The following is a 22,005-nucleotide window of genomic DNA, read 5'->3' on the forward strand; positions in this document are numbered from 1 at the left end:
TCTGTCGTAATCCAAAAACACCACCTCTGCAGCCCAAAGCCAGTGACCTTTTCACAGCGTTTGTAACCTCACAACAAAGAATGCAGCCTGAGATCTCAGGGCTGTTCCACCAGCGGCGAGTCAGGATATCAAAGTGCTGGCTTTTGTCAGTTCCTTTTCTTCAAGAGACAAAATCCAGTCTTTGCCCTTTTTCTCTGCCGGCGTCCCATTTTCCTGGCTGTCAGGCAGCTGTCAGATGAAAACAATAGCAGGGACGAGGTGGAAAACACACCAGCCCACCTATGCAAATCCTCTCAGCCGGCGACTGCACGCACTTGCAGGGCTTTATGTCAGAATTCAGGCAGTCATCGTGACACACGGCCTTTGAAACACCGGCGTCCGTCGCGTGTGATGGAAAGCACTGCCGTTATAAATGAGGCTTAATGAGAGGTGCACGTCACTCAGCGGTGAACCTTCACATACGGTGGAAGTTTCATCTGTTTTCAAAGTTGATGATAGAGAAATACATAAGCACATGAGGTTAATGAAGAGAGGCAGCACAGTATTAATCTATTCATTTCATTTCTTTATTTTTTAATGCATTATATTATATATATTATATGCATAAAGGTTAATGTAGCAATAATGTGTTCTCTATTTTATTATTTTTATGATCGCATTTGGATAATTTTCCCATCGTATAATACATATTTCACAATACATTATATATTATATATTCTAGCAATAATTTGTTTGGTTAACATGTATTATTGTTATGATCATATTTGGATAATATGATTTCCCATTCGAATAATACATATTCCACAATACATTATATATTCTTTTATAGTGTATATATATATATATATATATATATATATATATATAAATATAAAAAAATATTGAGGTTGTGCTAGATTTATTATTTTTATGATCGTGTTCATATATATATATATATATATTTTATGATCGGATTTGGATAATATGATTTCCCCATCGTATAATACATATTTCACAATACATTATATATTCTTTTATAGTGTTCATATATATATATATATATATATATACACATATATAAATATTGAGGTTGTGCTAGATTTATTATTTTTATGATCGTGTTCATATATATATATATATATATATATATATATATATATATATACATATATATATATATATATATATATATGTATATATATATATTCTATGATCGTATCCCCATCGTATAATACATATTTCACAATACATTATATATTCTTTTATAGTGTTTATATATATATAGATATATAAAGTTGAATATTAAAAACATCTGTCGTTCCTCCTCTAAGCCAAGGTGTGGTCGTGGGGGCAGCAGCTATGTTGAAGAGGCCCAGACTTCCCTCACTCTAGAAACCACCTCCAGCTCTTCTGGGCTACACCGAGGTCTGTACCGGCTCTGCCCTGAATCCAGGGGACATTCAGACAAGATTCAGCTCTTCCTCACCAAACGTGAACTTGAACGATGAGATCTCCTCCCAAATAAACTTCGCCCATGTTTCCTCACTTGTCCGCAGCCTCTGAGCAACGGCTGCAGCTAATGGCGAGGCAGCAGGGATCTGCGCGTTAGCGGCACTCATGTGGCTAACAATTAGCCAATTCCCAGGCCGGCCAGCGCCAGCCAATGAGAGGCCCTGCGCGGTGCCGGGTTTCAGGGATCGATACGCACACAGCGGAGAGAGGCATTCCTTCTGATTAATAATGGATTAGCATGTTATCACAGAGCCACACTGAGAGAATGGAAATTTGTCTGATGCCATCAACGCTGGCTCTTTTAATGGGACACTTCCATTAAGGCCATTTTCAGACCATTAGCAGCCGACTTGTTTGCAATTAATTCCATATAAAGCTGCCTCCACTGCAAGTTATTTACCCCGATAAAGTCAACTGCACTCCGGGCTTGTTTGTTTAAACCAATAAACGTGTTTCCCATCTGCTTTTCACTTCTCTCTCTGCTGCAGTCGGCGGCGCCGCCGCAGTGCTACAGCGCCACTGGTTTGGGATGAAAAAGGTTTTAATTGAATTCCAGAATCGCCCTCAATTTCGCCAGTCACTTCAGCAGCAGGCCGCACGTCAGAAGCGATTTGCACGCGCGGCACAATTCATCACCAGTAAAACAGAGTCCAGGCGAACCTATAGATGAGAGACAGGAAAGGCATCAAACTTTCAATACCCCAACGGACACCAAAGAAAGGCTTTCTCTCAGACCTCGCAGCCTTTGGTGAATTATTCAAGAGCGAAGAAGAAGAACAAGAACTCTAAGTGCAATTACCCCACACTCCTCTTCTCTTTCAGTGTGAGCAACGTTAATGTAATAGCTTTCATCTTCTCCGGCCGATTATGACTTAGGGAGGCGGGTTTTTTTCAAGCCGTCGCTGCCCTCGCCGCTCTGTCAATAAATGACATTTAGGGAAGAAAGAACTCGGAGAGCAGGCCAAGATTCGAAAACAAAGTCGGAATAAACTGGCGATTTGATTATGCCAATGAGCGTCTTTGTGACACCGCGGAGCAGGAAGAGTTTTCTGGTGTTAGCTAACGTGACGACGAGAACAGAGTGCTGCGGGTCCGCTAGCTTAACAGCTATGCAGACGATAAGCAGTTAAAAGTCGGTCAACAGAGATGAGCATTTCTCACTCATGTACTGCTTCACGGTGGCGTCACGCTAAAGCAACAAAACTAGCCGATCTTTTCATTCTTCTTCGCGGCTACGCTACATGCTAATAGTCGAAATCCTACAACCGCTCTGAAAGCTAGGTAGCCATCACGGCTGCGGCTCACTCTCCTCCCTGGATGAAACACTCTCATTTGCAGCGTCATGGAACTTGATGGAAGCTGCTGCACATTAGAAGGCGTGTGTGGGCGTTCGAGAGAGTGTCAACCCGGGGACACTCGCGTACAACCCACACACGGAAAGACGACGGAGCTCGACGCCAAGTTCTTCTGTTTGATGACCGTGATTCACCATGAAAATGAAATGAGCTAATTAGCAATGAACATTTTGCTCTGTCAGAAGTATAAAGACCATAAATTCATTCATTTATTGGCATTATTGGAGTTCTACTTCACATTACTTCAGAACATCAACACATTATTCTAAAATACACTCTTTTCTTTTCATTACCTTCTTTTATCGCTTTTATTATTCATGCATGACTTCTGAAATAGACACAGCATTTTTACAAATGTTTTTAAAAATACTACTTTTTTATCTCAAATATTACAAGTCATGTATTGAGATTTTCTGACAGGTACATTTTTTTCTTCATCGTTCTTTATTCTTTTTTTATTCAGTCGTTTTCCTTCAAGTATTATGCCATCTTTCTTTTATTTTTCTTTAAATGTTTTCTGCATAACCACACCATCATCTTCACACTGCTCATCTTGTAAGGACCTTATAACTTCAAAAGCCTTTCTTTCACTCAAACCTTCTTCATGCATGCTGCAGTTCCACTGGTGGCCACCGGGCCGAACTACCCTTCACCTCCTCTGGTCTCAGATGAGACCAGACCCAACTTGTGGTTCACCTTTGACTGTTGGCAGGTTAAAACCATCCATCTTGAAAACACAAATTGGGGAACTCTCTTCCCGCCATGCGGTGCCGCTTGATGGTCAGCTCGGCTCACACCATTAAATTAATCGACCGGCGCGGGTGAAAATGTTAAATTTGTTAAGTGATCCCACGAGGGGCCGAGCGGAGCCTCAGCTGCCCAGACGGTACGGCCCTTTCTGAAACCACATTTTTAGGGTTAGGCGCCCCCATCCATCAACCCACAGCCCCTCGTGACCCCACTAACCTCATTAATTTGCCTCTCTTAGATTAGCTTTCCCTCTGAGATCACTAGCATTGTTCTCTTCTGCTCACCCTAAAGGGTCCTGACTCGCCCGGGAGAGATGAAAAGATGTGGGAGCTACAAAGAGATCTGGTGGTCACACACACCAACGCTCCTTTTGTTCTGCCACAAGTGTCACGGCAGCGCCAAGATGCCGATGACATCATCGCTTCCAAATTTCTGGCCTTCTGAAACAAGACATTTCAGAGACCCAGATTTTCTGTTAAGTGAACTAACATGTTAAAGCCATTATTCTTTTGCGCCCACTAATGGATATGGAATATTGAGGGCACCATGCAAATTTGGAATTAACTCAGTCAGCTGACGGACAGACTTGGTTAACTAGGAACAAGGAAATTGGTTAAGGACACAAGACCATAAAAAACTGGTCATCCAGAGAATCCTCTAGGAAATAGGAAGTTGGCAACTGACTTGGTGTCCTAGGAAATCACAATTACATAGACTGGCATGACTAGAAGGTTTGAAATGAACCTGGTGAACAACAAACACTGAAGTCAACCTGGCAATCTGGAAATTCGGAAATTTACTTTCAAATAAAAAGCCAGAAACTACGAAATCCTAAAAATGCATGGCAAACTGAATGAACTAAAACTGACTTGGACTTGGCAGACCAATATGTCCAAAAGGGACATGGTGAGTTAGTGTTGTAGTAACCTACAACACTGACCAGGTAGACTAGGAAGTTGGCATGGACTTAATCGAAAGGAATGTTGGGAACTGACTTGGGAAAATGGAAAGTTACCCCCGCAGCCATGAAAAGACCAGACACTAACTAGCGATTTAGAGACTTGGTAAACTAGGAAATTAACTTTAGGAAGAAGGGATTTGGAAAACATTGATGATCCATGATGTTTAGTAAAGCAGCAAGTCGGTATTTCAGTAAAACAGACTTGGTAACTAAAGCAATAAGAGAAACAAGTGAAACAACTAGTACAGCAGTGGGTGAGGGAACAGAGAACAGCCACTCTGAAGAGTTGCTAATGCATTTCTTTCAGTCCCAAACCCGCGGCACAGGCTGGAACAGGAAGTGACAGTCTTAATTGGGACTAATGGAAAAGAATAATCAGCTGATTAGGAAACGACAAAAATAACGGCGAGCAGCTTTTTTAATAAACCTGCTGAGGAAAAGAACGTGCGGCGGTTAACGCTGAGTAAACCGCCACCAGAGCGGAATTTTAATGTGTCGTCCTTTCCTCGAAGGACACAGGCGGATCGGGTCCTATCTGGGACACGGCTGAGGGTCGAGGTGCAGGGTTGGGGGGGTGGAGGGTCGGGGGGGCCCTGCGACTGAGCTTCCTAATTAAACTATTAATCTCACATCATTAACCTCTGAAGAGCCGCTCTGACACTGCAGCGCTGCCGCTGAAGAAAACAACTCTGCGTTCTTGTTTGCATGTTTGGCCCCGTGTTTCCGCCCTCCATTGCTCCCCCTCCTTCACTGGTGCCGGCTCCGGACCACAGCTGCGCGCTAACAGCATTAGCCTCCGCCCGGCTCTCCAAGGTGGATGTGGTTACCTTTAATTAAAAGCGAATCAATTTCTATCCCCGTCGCATTTCCAGCCGGGCGTACACTTAAAAATACAATCCAATTTCGGCCGAGCTCCCCGGCTGGCCGCCCTGGCAAGTCCGGCACCGTGCCGCTGCTCTGTGGCGCTTTCAGGAAGCAAATCTCCTCAAGCAGATCTGAGATGTGTGGGGGCTTTGGAGAAGCAAATGAGTCCAGCATGAAAGTGCTGCTGCTGCAATGTGGATGTAATAAATAAAATCCATTATTGCGACTTCTCTGTGCCCTTGATCCAGATATTTCAGCGGTTGAGGAGCAAACTCACGTTCAGCAGCTACACGTGGATTTAAGGTAAAAGCGGCAGTTGAAAGAGAGGCCAGAACCACCTTAAACTCAACCTAGAAACAGCGCCTCTCAGCGGCCAACAGCACCTTACGACGTCTCTTGTTGGACACTGATCTGTTCCTTTAGGTGCCAACCAGAACGTGCGATAGCAGGAACCTAAATGATGGGGCCTTGTCTTTTGGCTCAGATCTTTCTCCACCATGATGGAAGACAGTCCACGTGACACCAGGATGTTAAACATTTCATGAGGTTGATAGCAAGTTAGCATAGCCACCAATGTTTTTTGCACCGTGCGGTGCCACTTTTGCCACATGTCAACAATGCAAACGCCGCTGGACCATGCTGCAGCACGGTTTTAGTTAAGTTACGGTGGAGATGATCACTGACACAAGAAATCAGTCAACAGAGTAAAAGTACTTTTGACTGAGTCATGTTTAATTTGTTGGTTCAGCACCACTTCTTTATAAAAATGTATCTGTGTTTTCCGCGAAGTAGCTATTGCCTCGATGGCTGCTATGCTAATGTAGCCTGTGGCGCTAAGAAGCTGGGAAGCCTCGCCCGTATGGATCATGCTGTAATATCTCAACTAGACAGGCATCGAGCTCCAGCTGGTTAAATTAATCTCTGGCATTTTCTCAATGTAATATTCTGCATATTTTTTTTTTTATTTCAAGCACAAAACAAACTTCGTCCAAAAATAGATCTGACACTCGTCACATGTAAATATCAACTCATAAACCGTGCCCTGGGGGGTTCTCTGTCGTGGCGCGATTGAAAAAGTCCCTTTTAACGTATTAAGTTAATTATGGCTGCATTGTAATCCTCCTGCTGGTGGGAGTCTAAAAAAGCGGCAGCTCTAGAGGGGGCCATTGTGACCCCCCCCCACATGAAAAGCCACCCAAGATTAGCACGTGAGGCACGAGAGGCAACACATACATCAAAAACTTATTAGAGCCCACGATATAACTCACAATGACAGCACGACAAAAAGATAGCCATTACGTTTAAGTGCTGGGTGTGTGCGACTTTGAGGATGACCTTGTGCGCTCGCGGCCCATTGTGTACCGCGAGGGCTGCTTGATTAGGCTAAACTCCCCGGGGGATCGATGGGACGTCTGTGATCAGCACTCACGTAATGAGAGTGTATTGTGTCTCTTCTCTAAGATGTGCGATGTGAAAGGAGCGTGGAAGGTTGTTTGTATTTATTGACCGCATGTCAAATAACACATCAGCGGGGAACATTGTTGCACACACAATAAATATTTGTGCAACCATCCTGACTGGAGGTTTCTTGACCGACTTTCCTGCTCGTCTCTGTTTCGATGGCTTGCTGTCTTGCAGTTGTGAGTCAGAGTTCTGCGAATTTAGGACTTTATTTGTCTCCAAAGCTTTCATGTCTCACATGCCTTTCGCGCACACTGTTGTCATGTTCACGTTACCGTTATAGTTCAGTTTATTTGGTTTCAGTTCTTTGAGTTGAACGTGACTTTTCTCTAGGGCTGCAGCGACCAGTGGACTAGTGGTGATGTCATCTTTCGTTTAGCACATCCCCCCCATAAGAGGAGAAATGCCTCCAGGACCAGCGCGACCCAAAACATTGACAGTATGAGACCATTCACATCAAAGGACACATCAAAGGACAAGTACCTTTCTCACACATTCGAGCAATTAAAACTGAAATATAATGTTTTACAACAGTATTTATCACGATATAAGTAATTATTTTTATTCATATTTATTTATATTCTACTGTATTTACAACACTACACTCAACCAGGTCGCCGTGTTCGTCAACCCGTACATAGTCAACCAATGAATACGGTTGTTGACTACCAAAATAACCACTGGTTGCAGGCCTACTATCTTTACTATCTATCTTTACATGAAGCAAATCAATAAACCAGCACCACATTATGACCACTTCATTGTTCGTCTATTCAAGTCAACTGTTGCCTCCATTTAATTTAATTTAAGAAAGAAAGCTGCGACACAAGGTGTCATTTGCTGTTTACGGTCTTCCATAAACTTGTCTTGCATTACATTATGACCACTAAAATTTCTATTTAAAGTGTCACAGCAGAGAAAAACACAACTTTCTTTGCAGTTACAGAAACTCAAATGCGACCAAAAATGGCCCCCAACAACGGTCTGCGTCGTAATGGCTCGAGCAGACGTGCCAACATTTTCTGTGGTCGTCTGGCTGCAACTGTATTCCTCACTTTTTCCGCAGACCAGTTTTTCCCTCCATCTGCATACGAGGTTTTTTATCCTGTGCCATAAAACTTTTAATAGACAAGCATCAGAATTTACCCCAGAGTTGGTTTGGCAGGCTGCTCTCAGTTCACAGCTCGCGCCGCCACTATGAGTATTTTTTTATGTCATGCTGAAGTATCTCAAGTAAAGCGAGAAGACATCTCGCACGTTAATAAAGCACTGAGAGGCTCTAATACGTGGTTGTAAGAACGTCAGCCTGTGTTTTCTATTTGTGGATATTTGCTGGCTAAGCTCTAACAAGAGGAAGACAAGCAGGACCAGACTGAACCCGTGTAATCACAATCTCTCCAGGCACCACGCCCAAAATATGTCTGGGAGTCTGCCCTATAATACGAGCCATCCAAACCAGAAATATCATCGAGCCCAGCAGCAGCGTGCAAATTACAGGCAGCCAGTGTGTTCGGCCCTGTCATTAGTGGTGGGAGTTGTTCTTGGCCCCCCGACGCTCTTATATCAATTCCACGTCTGCTTTCTTCACAGACTGGTGACTCGGTTCGTTTTGACACATTAAACTGGACTTGATTAAATTGGACTCAAACCGAACATCAAACGTTCATGTCTGCGGAGGAACATGTTCAAGAGCGACCCCATAAATATTGAAGGAAGAGAGCAATCGAGCATGATCCGGCTGAAAACGCAACGATGCAAGAAGCTAATGCGACTCACAAGCAAAGACATGAAAGATGTACAAAAAATATAGGTTTTGCTATTATTACTCAGTCGAATATATTGCAATGTAAAAATGCTATAAAAATAAACTTTGACAAATAATTAACACGTCCAATATCTTACATAAATAATTTTGATCATATTCAGGGATGTCTACCAACAGGTTAGCAACAATAATAACATTTTACGTCACGCTAATATATTTAAAGACATATCTGCTTAAAAGAATTGTAAAAATAAACACTTATCAAGCACATAATAATTGGGAAAAGAAACAAAATACAGAATTAAACTGATCATGGAAAAATGATTAAAAAAGGAATTAATTCTTTAAATGAATGTAGCTTCTTGTAAAGTCAAATGTGTGAGCACATATTCGTTTAGCATCCCTCCATCACTGTCCCAATATTTGATGACTCATCACCAGTGACAGTCGGACACAGCATCGTTCAGTAAAAAAACGTCGACTTACTGTCTGCAGAAGAGGAGAACTCCGCGCAGCAGAGCAGAAACAGCAACAGCACCGCCCCTCTGGACCGGAGGGGCACTGCCGGGTGGATGTGATGCACCATGTTGTGGGTCCTCCTCGGTCCCCCCTTAGACGCGTCCCACTGTGACAGGATCAATCACTAGCACCTGGGAATGAGGACGGAAGCGTCAGTGTTTGCATACATTTGAATCAGCACACGCTGAAATCTCTGCCGCTAGACTGGGTCGCAATCACCAAGGAAGCAGGCTGAGTTCCTGCTCGGGGCAGGTGAAACAATGCGACAGGAAAAAGCACTGAATGCAAAGTGGCGCTCGCCTGATCAATGGCGGGAACAAAGTGAGTCACGCAGCAGATTTCATTTGCACTGCTTTCTTCTCACAATGGGGCTGATTTGAATCCCCAGAGGACTTCCTAAACTGCCCCCCCTCCATGACCCGCACACCCCGGCTGCATCAAGCGATTGAACCTGAGACTTCCAGATGGGCTCAAATCAGCAAAGTGGTCTGATCTCATGTTTGCATTCATCATGGACATCATGGAACCTGAAGGGAGGGATCTGCTCAAATTAACTTGATTGAACCGCAACAAAGACCTCGCAAGACAACATGTGGCCGAAACTTCGACGCCTGGCCACCAATGCTAAAGACGGTCGCTTAAACACGGAACCCTTCCCAAGGTCATTTTAGAAATGTACTGTATGTGTGATGTACTGTTGTGACATGGCTACATTAGCAAAGGTTCTGAAACGTTGCCGTTCAGTCGGATTAGAATTTAAATATAAAAACATTGTGTTTTCACCTCCAGTGTGACACGACAGCGAGCCCAGTTCCACTTTCCACATTACATCACACTTCCCGCAGGAGCTACTGGCATCCAAAGTCACTTGCAGTAGATCAACACACGTCACTTCACTGGGAACCCATGAGCTCCTACAGCACAGCCAATGCTGCTCGCGAGCAACCTAGTGGACTATAACTTTGTCGTCATCGAACCTGACGTCGCGCTGTAGAAATTGGCTAGTTAGAAATTGGCTAGTTAGAAATTGGCTAGTTAGAAATTAGAAGCATCTCAGAACAGATTTGCCATCGTGCAATCTGGAGAAAACTGGACCAAAGCTCCATTTCGCTAGCTAGCATTGAGTTGTTAACACCTACGTGCAAGAAATACAAAACAGGTATATTTGTTTGAAGAGACGATGAGTAAATGAAAACATGAAGCAAGATGCAGGTGATGTAGCAAAGGGTGTGGTGTCATTTGTAAAGGCACCAGCACAACAAACAGGTAAAATGAATGTAGAAGTGTGGCAAAAAGCAACAAACTACACGCAAAAAATATGTAAGTTGGGGATGCAAACATATGGTGGCAACCCGATCACAGTTTCTACACGCTTCTAGCAACAAGTCATGGCACGGCCACCAATGGCTCGATTTACCTACTATTCTTTGTACGACTTGGCGCACAGTGGGACGCCACATTTGGCGAAACCAGCAACATCTTTGGGCAAAGAAGGCCAACAAATGTTGCCAGATCACGTACGGCGTGAACTCGCGATAGATCTGTTTCTTAAAGAAGACACAACGACGACCTCCAGTTTGTAGATCAAAACAACAGCCTCACTGGAGCGGTGGGACCTAATAAACTAAGTAACTGTGTATCCCCACAAATTGCCTCAACAACATTTCTTATCCTTAATCCCTCGCTCGTGGCCATCTGTGGTGTGCCATCAGAATATTGCGGTGCGGACCACAATGTGGAGGGAACAGATATCGCTCCTCTGATGTAATTAAAGCACTATCTCTCAAGGACGTCGGCAAGACGGGAACTCAAATGAGAAAAAGTTTGTGAGGCCTTTATGTCCGCCTGTCTTTGTCGTGAAGGGTTCTCATGACAACAGGAGCTTCTCTCCGAATAGAGAAGAGGGAAAGGGATCGAGCTTTTTTCACCGCAACAAACACAACAAAGAGAGTCGTGCAGAACGTTAAGAGGAGTAGTAGAGTGTTGATAGAGTAGAATATGAGAAATACGTCAAGAATTGGGAGGGAAGAGGAGGACAAAAGCTCTGCCCACATGGACAGCATGAGCGAGTCCAACAAAGAAGACGAGGCCAACAAACACAACGGAATATTAGCTTGATCCTAGATCTTAGTTGGAGATGAAATGAGTCCACATTCGGCAGCTTCAATCGGTACAAGAACCCAGAACTCCCGCTCACCAGCAGTGGCCTTCAGCCGCTAGTAAGCTAGCTATTCGACATGCAGTTCATTGGCCTTGATCATTCACTATTTGGAAGGCAATAAAGGAATGGCCTTCATGGCTGATGCCGAGGTTCACTAGAATTAAAATGCAGCTCTTGTCACTATTCGTGTTGTGAATATTGAACGGAAAACGCCGCCAAATACTTCAACCAGCAACTTCCAGAAAAATAAGTCTCGGGTTTCCTAGGGGCCCTTTATTGGATTTGAAAATTAATTTTCCCTAAGTGCAGTCAAAACTGGTTCCAGGAATCAAAACAGATTTTTTTTTTCAGATTAAATGAATGGAAAAACAATGAATGGATCCAGGGCAAGTCATGTGACCTTCGTTTTATTGTTTGGATAAAAAGACTCAACTGAAAACACGCATCATTGTGAATACAAATACTGGAATGCTGGGTTGCACCACACCAGCACTGCCTCGTGAGAACAGACGCGCGAGAGCCATCCTCCTATCAAGCATCTGAAGGGACACTTTCATGGGAGCCAATCTGAGACAGGACTTCAAGACGCTCTGCTTTTGCTTATGCTGTGACTGTTAGACTGGGACATCAGCCGCCCACCGGATCTAGAAGAATGGCCTGTTCCTGAACTGAATTCAAACTTTATTTTGGCACCAACCAGAACTGATAAAGTCAACATTACGTCTTTTCGCACTGCTATTGGCCACATATTCGCCACAAGAAAGACCTGTTTGAATACCTGAACGAATTTAGGCAGCTGCTGGTTCGTGTTAAATATATATATATATTGACATTGCTATGATAGTGACGGTAGTATTTTCGTCGTAGACCACTCTAACACTCACCCATGTTTCCCACCCTCATACTCGCATTGAATAAGGGATGTAGTGGAGATTATTTTAGCATATTTTGACGTGTTTTTAAGCCTCTATTTCAACAATGAAAATGTTGAAATCGATAACAAGAACATGGAGAAAAAAACGAGTTGGTTCGTTTCTCTTTCACCACTGTCTAACTCATACTTGCTGACGGACTGATTACTCACCGAACTGATCCCTCAAGTAAGCGACGACTGACTCATCGCAGATATGGAGGTCGGGGGTCATCAGAAAGTTCCGTTTGCATAGATCTGTTTTGTTTTCTTCCTGAAAGGTCACTAAGTGACGGAAAGGTGTGTTGAATTATTAAAAGTGGCCTGCTGCCGCCCCAATTCATCACCGAGAGGGAAAAATTTTCCACCAGGTTTCAATGCTCGACTTGATGCTCCGGAAGTGAGTCACGTTGCGGTCGCCGCGCCAGGCATGACAGCAGACAGGTATTCTCGACAGCCACCACTTCATCATTCGTCTGTCACTTACATGAACTCGCCTTCGGGGCTTTTCCGCCAACAGCTAGCGAAACACGCCACCTGATAACACGTCATCAATCATGTTCAACAGCTCAAGCGGCGACGGCGACAATTAGCATCAAAGAAACATCGCTAATGAAACGGTATCCATTCAAGTTAGCCGTCTAACTTTCATGAAGTGAGTTGGCTGACAAATTTGTTTTGACACTGCTCCTTGCTTCATGTGAGGGAGGCTGGTGGAGCTGGCGTCACGCCGCGCTCTAAACCCTTGGCGTTGCAGAGATATCTTTCACAGCAGATGTCAGAAAGAGGCGAATGCTCTTCATCTCCAACCAGACAAATTCCTCCAGCAAGGTTTATTCTTCATTTACCCAGCCACGTGTTGTTTTCCTTCTTCACTGAGGAATATCTCTGAAACACGATCGACAGCGTTTCAGCCTTCACCTACATTTCTGGTGTGTGATTGAAACTTGACTCGTGAAAGGCTCAGGAAGAATGTAGGTTTGAGGTGTCTGACACTGCGACAACACAGGAATTCTAATTACGTTTGGCAGGAAGAGAACTTTTTCAGGAGACGTGCTCCATTGACTGGATACTTCAGCATCAAGGAAAAAGCAGCGGTGGGGTGTTTTATAAATTAACCGAGACGTCTTTCTTAATAGAGGACATGAAACCAGGTTAGAGGAAAGAGCCCACATTCAAAGGCTCTCCGCCAGCAGACAAAGAAGTTCATTAAGCACACAATAGGAAGGCAAACATCCAACCGGCCGGACAAAAGAGGATCCAGCGAGGAGGGGACTCCAACAAAACACCTCGGGTGTTTGCTCGCCGCCCTCCTCAGGTTGCTGTCACTCAGGTTATTACCCGTGTGTGTGGTCAGGGAGTGGCCACCCGCACAGGAATAGTCCTCTCCACAAACACACACACAGCTGTAGTGAGAGAGTCAACAGTGATTACGCCAACGTCAGGGATCACCGCTGGCTCGGTACGGCGAGTCGGATATCAAAGCACATCATAAAGTCAAGCATCTAGAGTGAAGGTTTTCAGCTCATTCTGTTGTAGAAAGAACCACTCAGTTGTAGTGAATGTCAACACGTTGATAGCATTAGTTTTGTCACAAGACAAAGCCGATATTTTTATTATTATATAAACTGTATTTTGGACCATAATGGTTCCATAAAAACGTTTTTTTTCTGGGCAGGAGCTTCGTAACTCCGGTGAAGATGGATGCTCAAAACGACTTAGTTCTTGGGGGAATGCAACACAGCAGGGGGTTGTGACGAGGGACGCGACGTGTTGCATTGCATTCTGAGTCATGTTTTAACATCAGAACGCCAGGAAATAAATCTCCTAGAACTGAAAGACGAAAGGTGAAAATAGCAGGTTCCGCTAGTTTTACATTGAGCTATTTAGATTTTGTCCACATCCAGGGAACCTCGATGTTCCCAGCCAAAAGCTTAACAGCATTTGTTGTTGACTACATTGGCTACATTGGCTTAAACTAGGTGGGACTATAACATGTTCCTAGTCTTGGAAAACAATGTGGAGCAATCAAAACAGAGAATATGGAGGAGATAAATACGACGTATTTGGTTAACGTGGGGCAGGACCACCTTGAGTATGGTTGGGGGAAGGACTCTGCCTCAGAGAAGTGATTGATAGTAGTGTGTGTCCGCCTTCTCTCCTCCAGTAAACATGCTATTGTAATATATGTACAATATTCCAGTGTGTAGAAAAATAAAGCCAAGCCACATTCTTTCCAGTTCCAGTGATGGCCTCAGTATCTCCATATCTGACTCCTCAGTCTCTAAACCCACACGATGGCAGTGACCTCTACTGTCCTCCAAAGCTTCCACTTAACTCATCCACTCCCACTTCCCACTGCTGTTTTCCTCCACTGCGCCAGGAGGGGGTCCCAAGCTATCACTGCCATAGGGGCCCCCAAATGTCATCAAGGGAGTAAGAAGAAGGAACTGAATATCAGAGAAGAAAATGAGGGACTGTTTCACACTCAAACGGCAGTCAAAAATGAAGTCCTCCCACTGACTCCTCAATCCAAAGACTTGATGGTGTGTGTCCTTTTTGCCTTTTACAAGGTTGCGACAAGGATTGCATAGGAATCCGTCCGACAAAGAGTAATGTCCTGTGACCTATCTGGTTTTACAGCACTCCTGTTTACAAGCCCATTCCCTGCAGTTAATTGTTAACGCTTTACCGCCAGACTGAAAGACACTTCCTCCAGCACAGCAGGCTCAAGGATCACTCTCGCATCAGGTAATTTCATATGACACGGCATAATCACGCATAATAACAGAGCAGAGCAATGAAATAAATACAGGTTTATGACACGGTTTCCATGACGCGCGCTGACGCAGGAGGATTAGAGGCAGCAGGCGCTAACTTGCCTCATCGCATGATCCAATCCCAACCGTCATTTAGTCTGGATGAGTTTAACAAAACTCCAGCGCCTCTATAAATTGGCCCTGAAGTGAGAAAAGAGGGGGATTTGGAATCACCTCTGACGGGGAGTGTAGGGGGGATCTACCAATCTAGTCAGTCGCAAATCAATCTGGGGGCTGATGCGCATTCGACCGACGTGCCGAACACGGAGAGCTGCTTCTATTTAAATTCATAGGAGAGCGATTATTGGTGCGCTGCGGTAGGAAGAGCCAGACAAGGGTTTGTAATAAATCCCCCAGAACTAGTTCAACGTAAAACAGACATTCATCACACGAACGTTCCTCTCCGGTGTCGAAAATAGCTTTCCATGGTGCGGTGACAAACTTTCTTTTAACAAGCTCGCACAAACCTCCGGATTTTTAGACTTAAAAAATATGAACCCATGCCATGTGGACCCTGTCATTCATTCACGGGGACTCCCTGGAGGGCTGCAGTCCACCACAGGACACAACTAGACAGACAACCACTGACACACATATGCACACGTCCAGACCATTTAGACTCTTCCTTTAAACTCTGAGCATGTGGGAGGAAACTGGAGTGCCCAGAAGCTAGATCAGTCTATTCCAGTGTGCCTTTGCTCCATGGGAGCAGAGATGTTCAGGATCCAGGCTGTGGTTGCTGTCACCACTCAGAGAAAAGGAAAGTGGATTGGATATGTCCAATAACCCTAACCCAAATTTATCAAAGCTCTTATCTCTGAACGTGACAACAACAACAGTGCGACATGTCCGTGGTCACGTTGATCAAGCTTTTATGATGCTGAATTCTGACATCAGCCTCTGGACAAGGGTGATTTGTGACTCAGCTGAGCCCGGTTTAATAGTGACATTTTACAAGGAAGGAGAAGTAGAGCACAAGCAGTCGTCAACCTTTGAATGAAAACAGCAGCGGCAGCACAATATAATTCTTCAAATTTACCTCCGTCCTTCCTCATTAAAGGCAGATTCGTGAACGAGAAAGATCAGTCTCGACACAGAACCAGCTGTGAACAGCAATAACAGCCTCCTTATTCACGTTTGATCTCAATGCAAGTGCAGCGCCGTGACAAACTCTCCTGCTACCTTCCATCCTGCTCACGAGTCGACACTTTTGTCTTTCCAGCAGGAGCCTACATCAACACCCACCCTGAACGTCGCCTCCACGACTGCTGCTGAGACACACGACGTGTCTTCCTCCTGTTTCACTGCGCTCCTTCTCTCCCCGGACTGAGTGAGCCGTTCCAAACTTTCCTCATGGAAACTAGCGGCTTAAAACAAACAGAGGTCGGAATCCAACGAAAGACTGATGCCTGGAACAATGTTTTCCAGAGTTATAATGTTATTTTAGAGGCAGGACTTCGTGAAAATGATGCCATAAATGTCCATACTTGTGTTACCCAGGACTTTTTCGCAGCCTCTGGGTGTCTCCACTGGGGGGCGCTCGGGGTGTCTATCACAGGACGAATCTCAATTGGCCCAAAAAAGTCAAGATAAGTGGCAGTGTTTCCGATGTACTTCCTCCATGGCAACAACACGTTTCCATTTCCTGCACCGTAACATCAATGTATTTTCATTATATATTTCAGGTTTCCATCATCCAAACCTTGTTTTCTATCTCACTGGTGATTTACAGCGTATTCCGGAAGGACCCCGCGCCGTGGCCCCAGATACCAGCACCACAAACAGAGACATTACCCACAGCAGATGTGCGTATACATCAGCGAGCAAGAAAGATGAGCTGAGACGTCAGCACTTGACGGTTTGCTCGTGGACAGATGGTGCCATAAAATGACTAAGCAGACAGAGCAGCACCCCCCCCACACACACCCCTCCTTAAGACATCCACTCCCTCCCGCCGGGCTGAAGGCCATCGCTGGTCCAGGCATGTGAGTGGCTGAAGTCGAGCGAGCGCTGACCAAATAGCTGCTCGCACACAGATCAATCCACACAGTTAAACATCAGAACGAGAAGAGAAGCCTCAGAAGTGAAGCGATCAATTAGCTCTTTCAAAAACATTCCAGGTGGATCATGAAGGGAGTCTGAGCTGCAGGAAAACTGAACTATTGAGAAGCTGGAAGACCTACCTTGACAATAAAGGACAACAACTGATTATATACTGGACACACAAAGCGGCAAAATGCTGTTGAAAACAAAACAGTTTCACTATCTTCACTATGAAGCTGGTACCACGGCAGCAGGTCATGTGACTGATCTGTTAACACTTCAGGCTCACACTCATCTCTCCAGCGAGTCCTGGGTCTTCCCCGGGGTCTCCTCCCGGTCGGACATGCCCGGAACACCTCCCCAGGGAGCCGTCCAGGGGGCATCCGGATCAGATGCCCGAGCCACCTCAGCTGGTTCCTCTCCATGTGGAGGAGCAGCGGCTCCACCCCGAGCTCCTCCCGGATGACCGAACTCCTCACCCCATCTCCTCACGAGGAGTATGAGGACTCCTCATGAGGAGTATTTGAAGGCAGCTACATCAATATTTAATACATAGATAGCTGGACATGCTGATGCATTTGAGGTTGTGCCTGTCTATATCAGGTATTACGGTAGGTTTTCGGAAGAATCTTTGTTATACATCCTTAAAGTCCTGTGTTGTGGAGATGCGTCAGGCATCCTGTCCATTAAATGAAATGCCCAGTTGTTGTTGTTTTCCGAAGGTAACACTGAGGTAACTTTACATTCAAGCGCGAGGAGGAGGTTGGACTAAGGATGGGGGGCGGAGGGGCCACCATTGTATTCAGCAGGTGTCTCCACTCTTCTAAATCAATTACCTTTCGTCAGCCGCTGCTTAAAGAAGGGGGTGGTGGTGTTGATGGGGGTTTGTAAATCAGCTTGGTGTCAGGTCAGATTAAGAAGTGTAACGGCGCTGGCCTGCAGCTCTGCGGGCAACAGGGACCCTCCGGAGGTCTGGGCGACGTGGCCTCGGGGCAAGTGTGGCGGAGGAGAGCGGAAGAGAGGGATCTCAAGCATATTTTAAAAGCGGACTAAACGTTGAACTAGTCCAGCGTCTCCTACTGGATTCGAAAAGCATTCAAGGTTCAACATCTGCAGCGTGTAGAGGTCAGAATGTTCCCGCCTAAATCGTGAAAAGAAAGATGTTCACTGACAGGACGTGTGTGTTCACTGCCTTAAACCAGCTTGAATTAGTCAGACTTGCCACAACCCAGCAGCTTTGAAACATTCCATTTGATCGTACATGTAATTAAGCTTCCGCTTCATCATCTTGGGCTGAAGAAGTTTAAAATAGGTAAGGAAATATTATGGCGTTTACTCGTAGCACTGATTTTTGCTTCAACTCCGAGTCTCAGATGAAACTAACCTAAAAACATAATCCAACTCAAGCGTACCAGTCCAGTAGAGGACTACTTAAAAACACTTTGACCTAAAAAAGAGCGGATCTTCTTCGAGTGGTGCGGCACAGGCGACCGGCGAGAGGCTCAGCTAGCAGTTTGTCGCACTCTCTGGTTTTCAGCAGACAGTCTGAGCCATGAGCTGGTCTGTCGGAGCAGATGGATCCATATATCTCCACCGCTCTCCAGAGGACGGAGGATTTAAAATGTAAAAGAGATGAGTGGAGCAGAATAGGTGGCGGCTCGCCTTGGCTGTATATCGACACTGCCAGTTAAGTGGAGTCATTTCGGGCGCTTTATTTTGGTGCTGCTGTCGTTTGTTACCGTGCTGAACTAAGTTTTGCTTTAATATCTCGAGTCTGAGAGTTATAACTTAACAACGTTAGCATTTACTTAGCATGAAGTCGCCTGTGATGGACTGGTGACCCGTCCAGGGTGGCCCCGCCTCTGACCCCAAGTCGCTGGGACAGTGTGAGAGAAACTAAACTGGTAGTGTGTCCCCACAGCGCTTTCACGTCGTCACAAAAGCAGCTCACCTGAATAAAAAAATAAATTCACATCGGAACCCATCGGTTCCTGCAGCGTAACTGTGAGGAACCGAGTGCTTGTAAACTATTTGAGTCACTGTTGAGAAGTCTTGAGAGCTGAAATCTTATCAGCTGGTGATGTAACTGTGTCACTCGACACTCTCCGCCCATCGGCTCTGCTGGCGCGTACGGTGTGATTGTCTTGTTAGCGGCGCTGCAGAACAGGGAGCTCTATGCTGGTGGTAATTGATAGTCTGGGGGCCGGCGCTGCAGCGGCCAGTAAATCCCGTCTGCAGCTTTACTGGGAGAGGGATGACGAAAAACGGCATCAATGTTTTGCTAGGAATCTGAACTAGCGGAGAAACTACATCTCATTCCCCGCTGAAAATTCAGAATGTGTGCTGGGGCAGCTTCGCTGATGTCACCGTCATCTGGCGTATTAATAGCCCTCACGTATGTCCTCTGTACAGTGAGAAGGGTGCTGCAGTACACAGAGGACTGAAGCCATTGGAACATGATTGGAAAGATGAATATTAATAAAGAATATAGTTAGAATATAATTAACATAAAATTATGCCGAACAAAAATTATGAATAAACAAAATATAGATATGAAATAAATGCAAAACAAATCAGCAACATTATATGAGAATGAATGAGAAAAACAGGAAAAATACCGAATAAATAAATAAAATAAAATAAATAATTAAGGAAAAGCAAAAATGCTAACTAAATAAATAATAAAGGCACAATTCTTAATTCTTAGATAATCCATATAAAACAAAACTAAATTTAGAAATTAAGTGAAAAAGAAAAATAAAGATTACAAGTAAACAAATAAAGGGAAATGATTAAAAATGACTAGAGAAATGAGACAAAATAAATAAACAAAAATTAAAATATCTCTCAAATTAAAATGGGAGATTATACAAGGAATGTGAAGCATATTCATATCTTTAGAACAAGATTTTAAGACCCAGAAAAGCACCTGAATATTTACTTAGACCATAAATCATTGTACAATAATCCATCGTGAGGGCGTAATATTTTGTGGCTGCTGGATAAAAATTGGTTCATATGATAAGAAGCACGACAAAAGTCGGATGTTTCACACACATCCCAACACGATGTCAACTTGGAATTGTGTCTCATAACCCAAGATGATTCCTCAAATATTTTCCATGAATGTGTAACCAGAGTCCTCTCCTCCACAGCCATAACAACCTTTGCTTTATCTTTCAACATTCTTCTGAGAAACTTGCCCCAGGTTTAGATTTAATAGCTCCTTACTTAGCTGCACATGCTCTTGTGCTGCATTACACCGCCTTTGTTACTGATCATATCAGACCCTGTGGGCAAAGGTGCAGGTCTCAGAAACCAAACTGACAGAGTGAAAACCGTCCGCTGTTAAGAGACAGCCGCAAAGGTTGAGTGACCAGTCCCAGCCAGTCAGTAATGAGGAGTGGGGTCTCGTGTTGTGGCTCCCACTTGTCAGTATAATAGACCGTGCAAGTCAGATGGCGATCGATTTCAGCGCTCACAACCTTGTCCACCTTTTGTTCCTCACTCTTTCTGCCTGTCAACGCGCCACCCAGAAGCTTAAGACAAACCGCCATCTCCTCCACAGAGTCCTCAAACGTCGCGGTTACCTGACAGGTGGCCTGATGCGCCGCGACAGGCGAAACTTGCTCCTCATTTCTGGTGGAGTCGTGAAGCTCCCAGAAATCCAGCCCAGCCATGGAAGAGCTCTCAGAGTAGCAGCATAGCAACAGTCTTGGACTGGCATTGTGAGAGGGGGGTTTGGTCAACACATGTCTTTAACTGTTTGTGGGGGGTTTGGCAAGGATTACTTTTGGGGCTTAGCGCCGCCCGAGGTAATTGTAATCAGTCTGAAAGAATACAAACAAACTTGTCCCACCCTGGGATGGCAAGACCTCTCACAAACACAGACACACCATCTCCGCACCGTGAAGGGGTTGAACACGCAAGGACAGTGTCCATTTTTAGGGCACAGTCATTTACACAACTCACTGACTGAGGGTTTTCAAACACAAGTCTTTTTGTCGGCTTGGGAAGTTGGGACCAAAGAACAGTTTCTTTAGCACAATTTAGCAAAGCATTTTTTCCCACGTATCCAAGGCCGGGAAGCAGCCAGACTAAAGTGGCCTCCTCAACTCCAACTGGACACAGCTGGAGGGCAACCAAGGTGTTCGTCGATCAAATGAAAACATAATACCGCCGACTTGTCAAGAATCTCCAGTATCGGTACACAACAAATTTGACTTCCTCCTTTCGCACCTTGCAAGTGTTGAAGCCCGAGTCAGTACATTAGCGTCAGCTAGCCAATATGATGGTTGTATCCAAAGGATTCAGGCAGCACTCAAAGGGTAGCACAGACAAGAGCCACATCATCCGTGAAACAACTGGATGCTACTCAGAGGGCTTACAAATATTGCAATCTATCGTACACAGTGTATCATATCGTCACTCCTGTATCGGGATACATATTGTGTCGCCAGATTCCTGCCGTTTCACAGCCTGAATCAGAACCGTGACCACCTCCTACTGGACAAATAGCCAAGATAACTGAGCCATCTCATTAGCCTTACAAATGGCTCTACTCTGAGTGTTTGAGAGGATGACTGAGCTTCGTCCTGCAAAGAAACGACAATCTTATTGGTTCTGACTCTTATCAACACTGTCCTTTTCCCCATCCGTAACCAAGTCCGCTGCGATACTTAAAAGCCAAAACAGAGTGGCTAACTTTAATCGCCATTGGTTGTGATGTTGTTTCATTTGAGCAAAAGTAAAATGGGAAAATAACCACAGTAAGTCATAGGTTTTAGCGATATGGAGTTTCCATCTCTTTTGGAAATAATAATTCCCAGTTGGACAGGAAAAATAAACAACCCTTACTTCATTTGGAGGAGCAGTAGACGGCTCCTCACTGCGATGATACAAGAAA

At 44.7% G+C, this 22,005-nt stretch overlaps 1 protein-coding gene across 20 annotated transcripts in view; it reads right to left on the bottom strand.

Moving 5' to 3' along the window:
• Nucleotides 1-22,005, bottom strand: part of LOC128769236 (receptor-type tyrosine-protein phosphatase F) — a 160,064-nt gene that overhangs the window by 84,052 nt on the left and 54,007 nt on the right. For all 20 annotated transcript variants that reach the window (XM_053882746.1, XM_053882745.1, XM_053882748.1 and 17 more), the window contains one exon: nucleotides 9,134-9,297. In XM_053882746.1, the coding sequence (XP_053738721.1) occupies nucleotides 9,134-9,233 (100 nt within the window). In that variant the 5' untranslated portion in view covers nucleotides 9,234-9,297. The remainder of the gene's footprint in view (nucleotides 1-9,133; nucleotides 9,298-22,005) is intronic.

Source organism: Synchiropus splendidus, chromosome 13, assembly GCF_027744825.2.
Source record: "Synchiropus splendidus isolate RoL2022-P1 chromosome 13, RoL_Sspl_1.0, whole genome shotgun sequence".
Lineage (NCBI taxonomy): Eukaryota > Metazoa > Chordata > Actinopteri > Syngnathiformes > Callionymidae > Synchiropus > Synchiropus splendidus.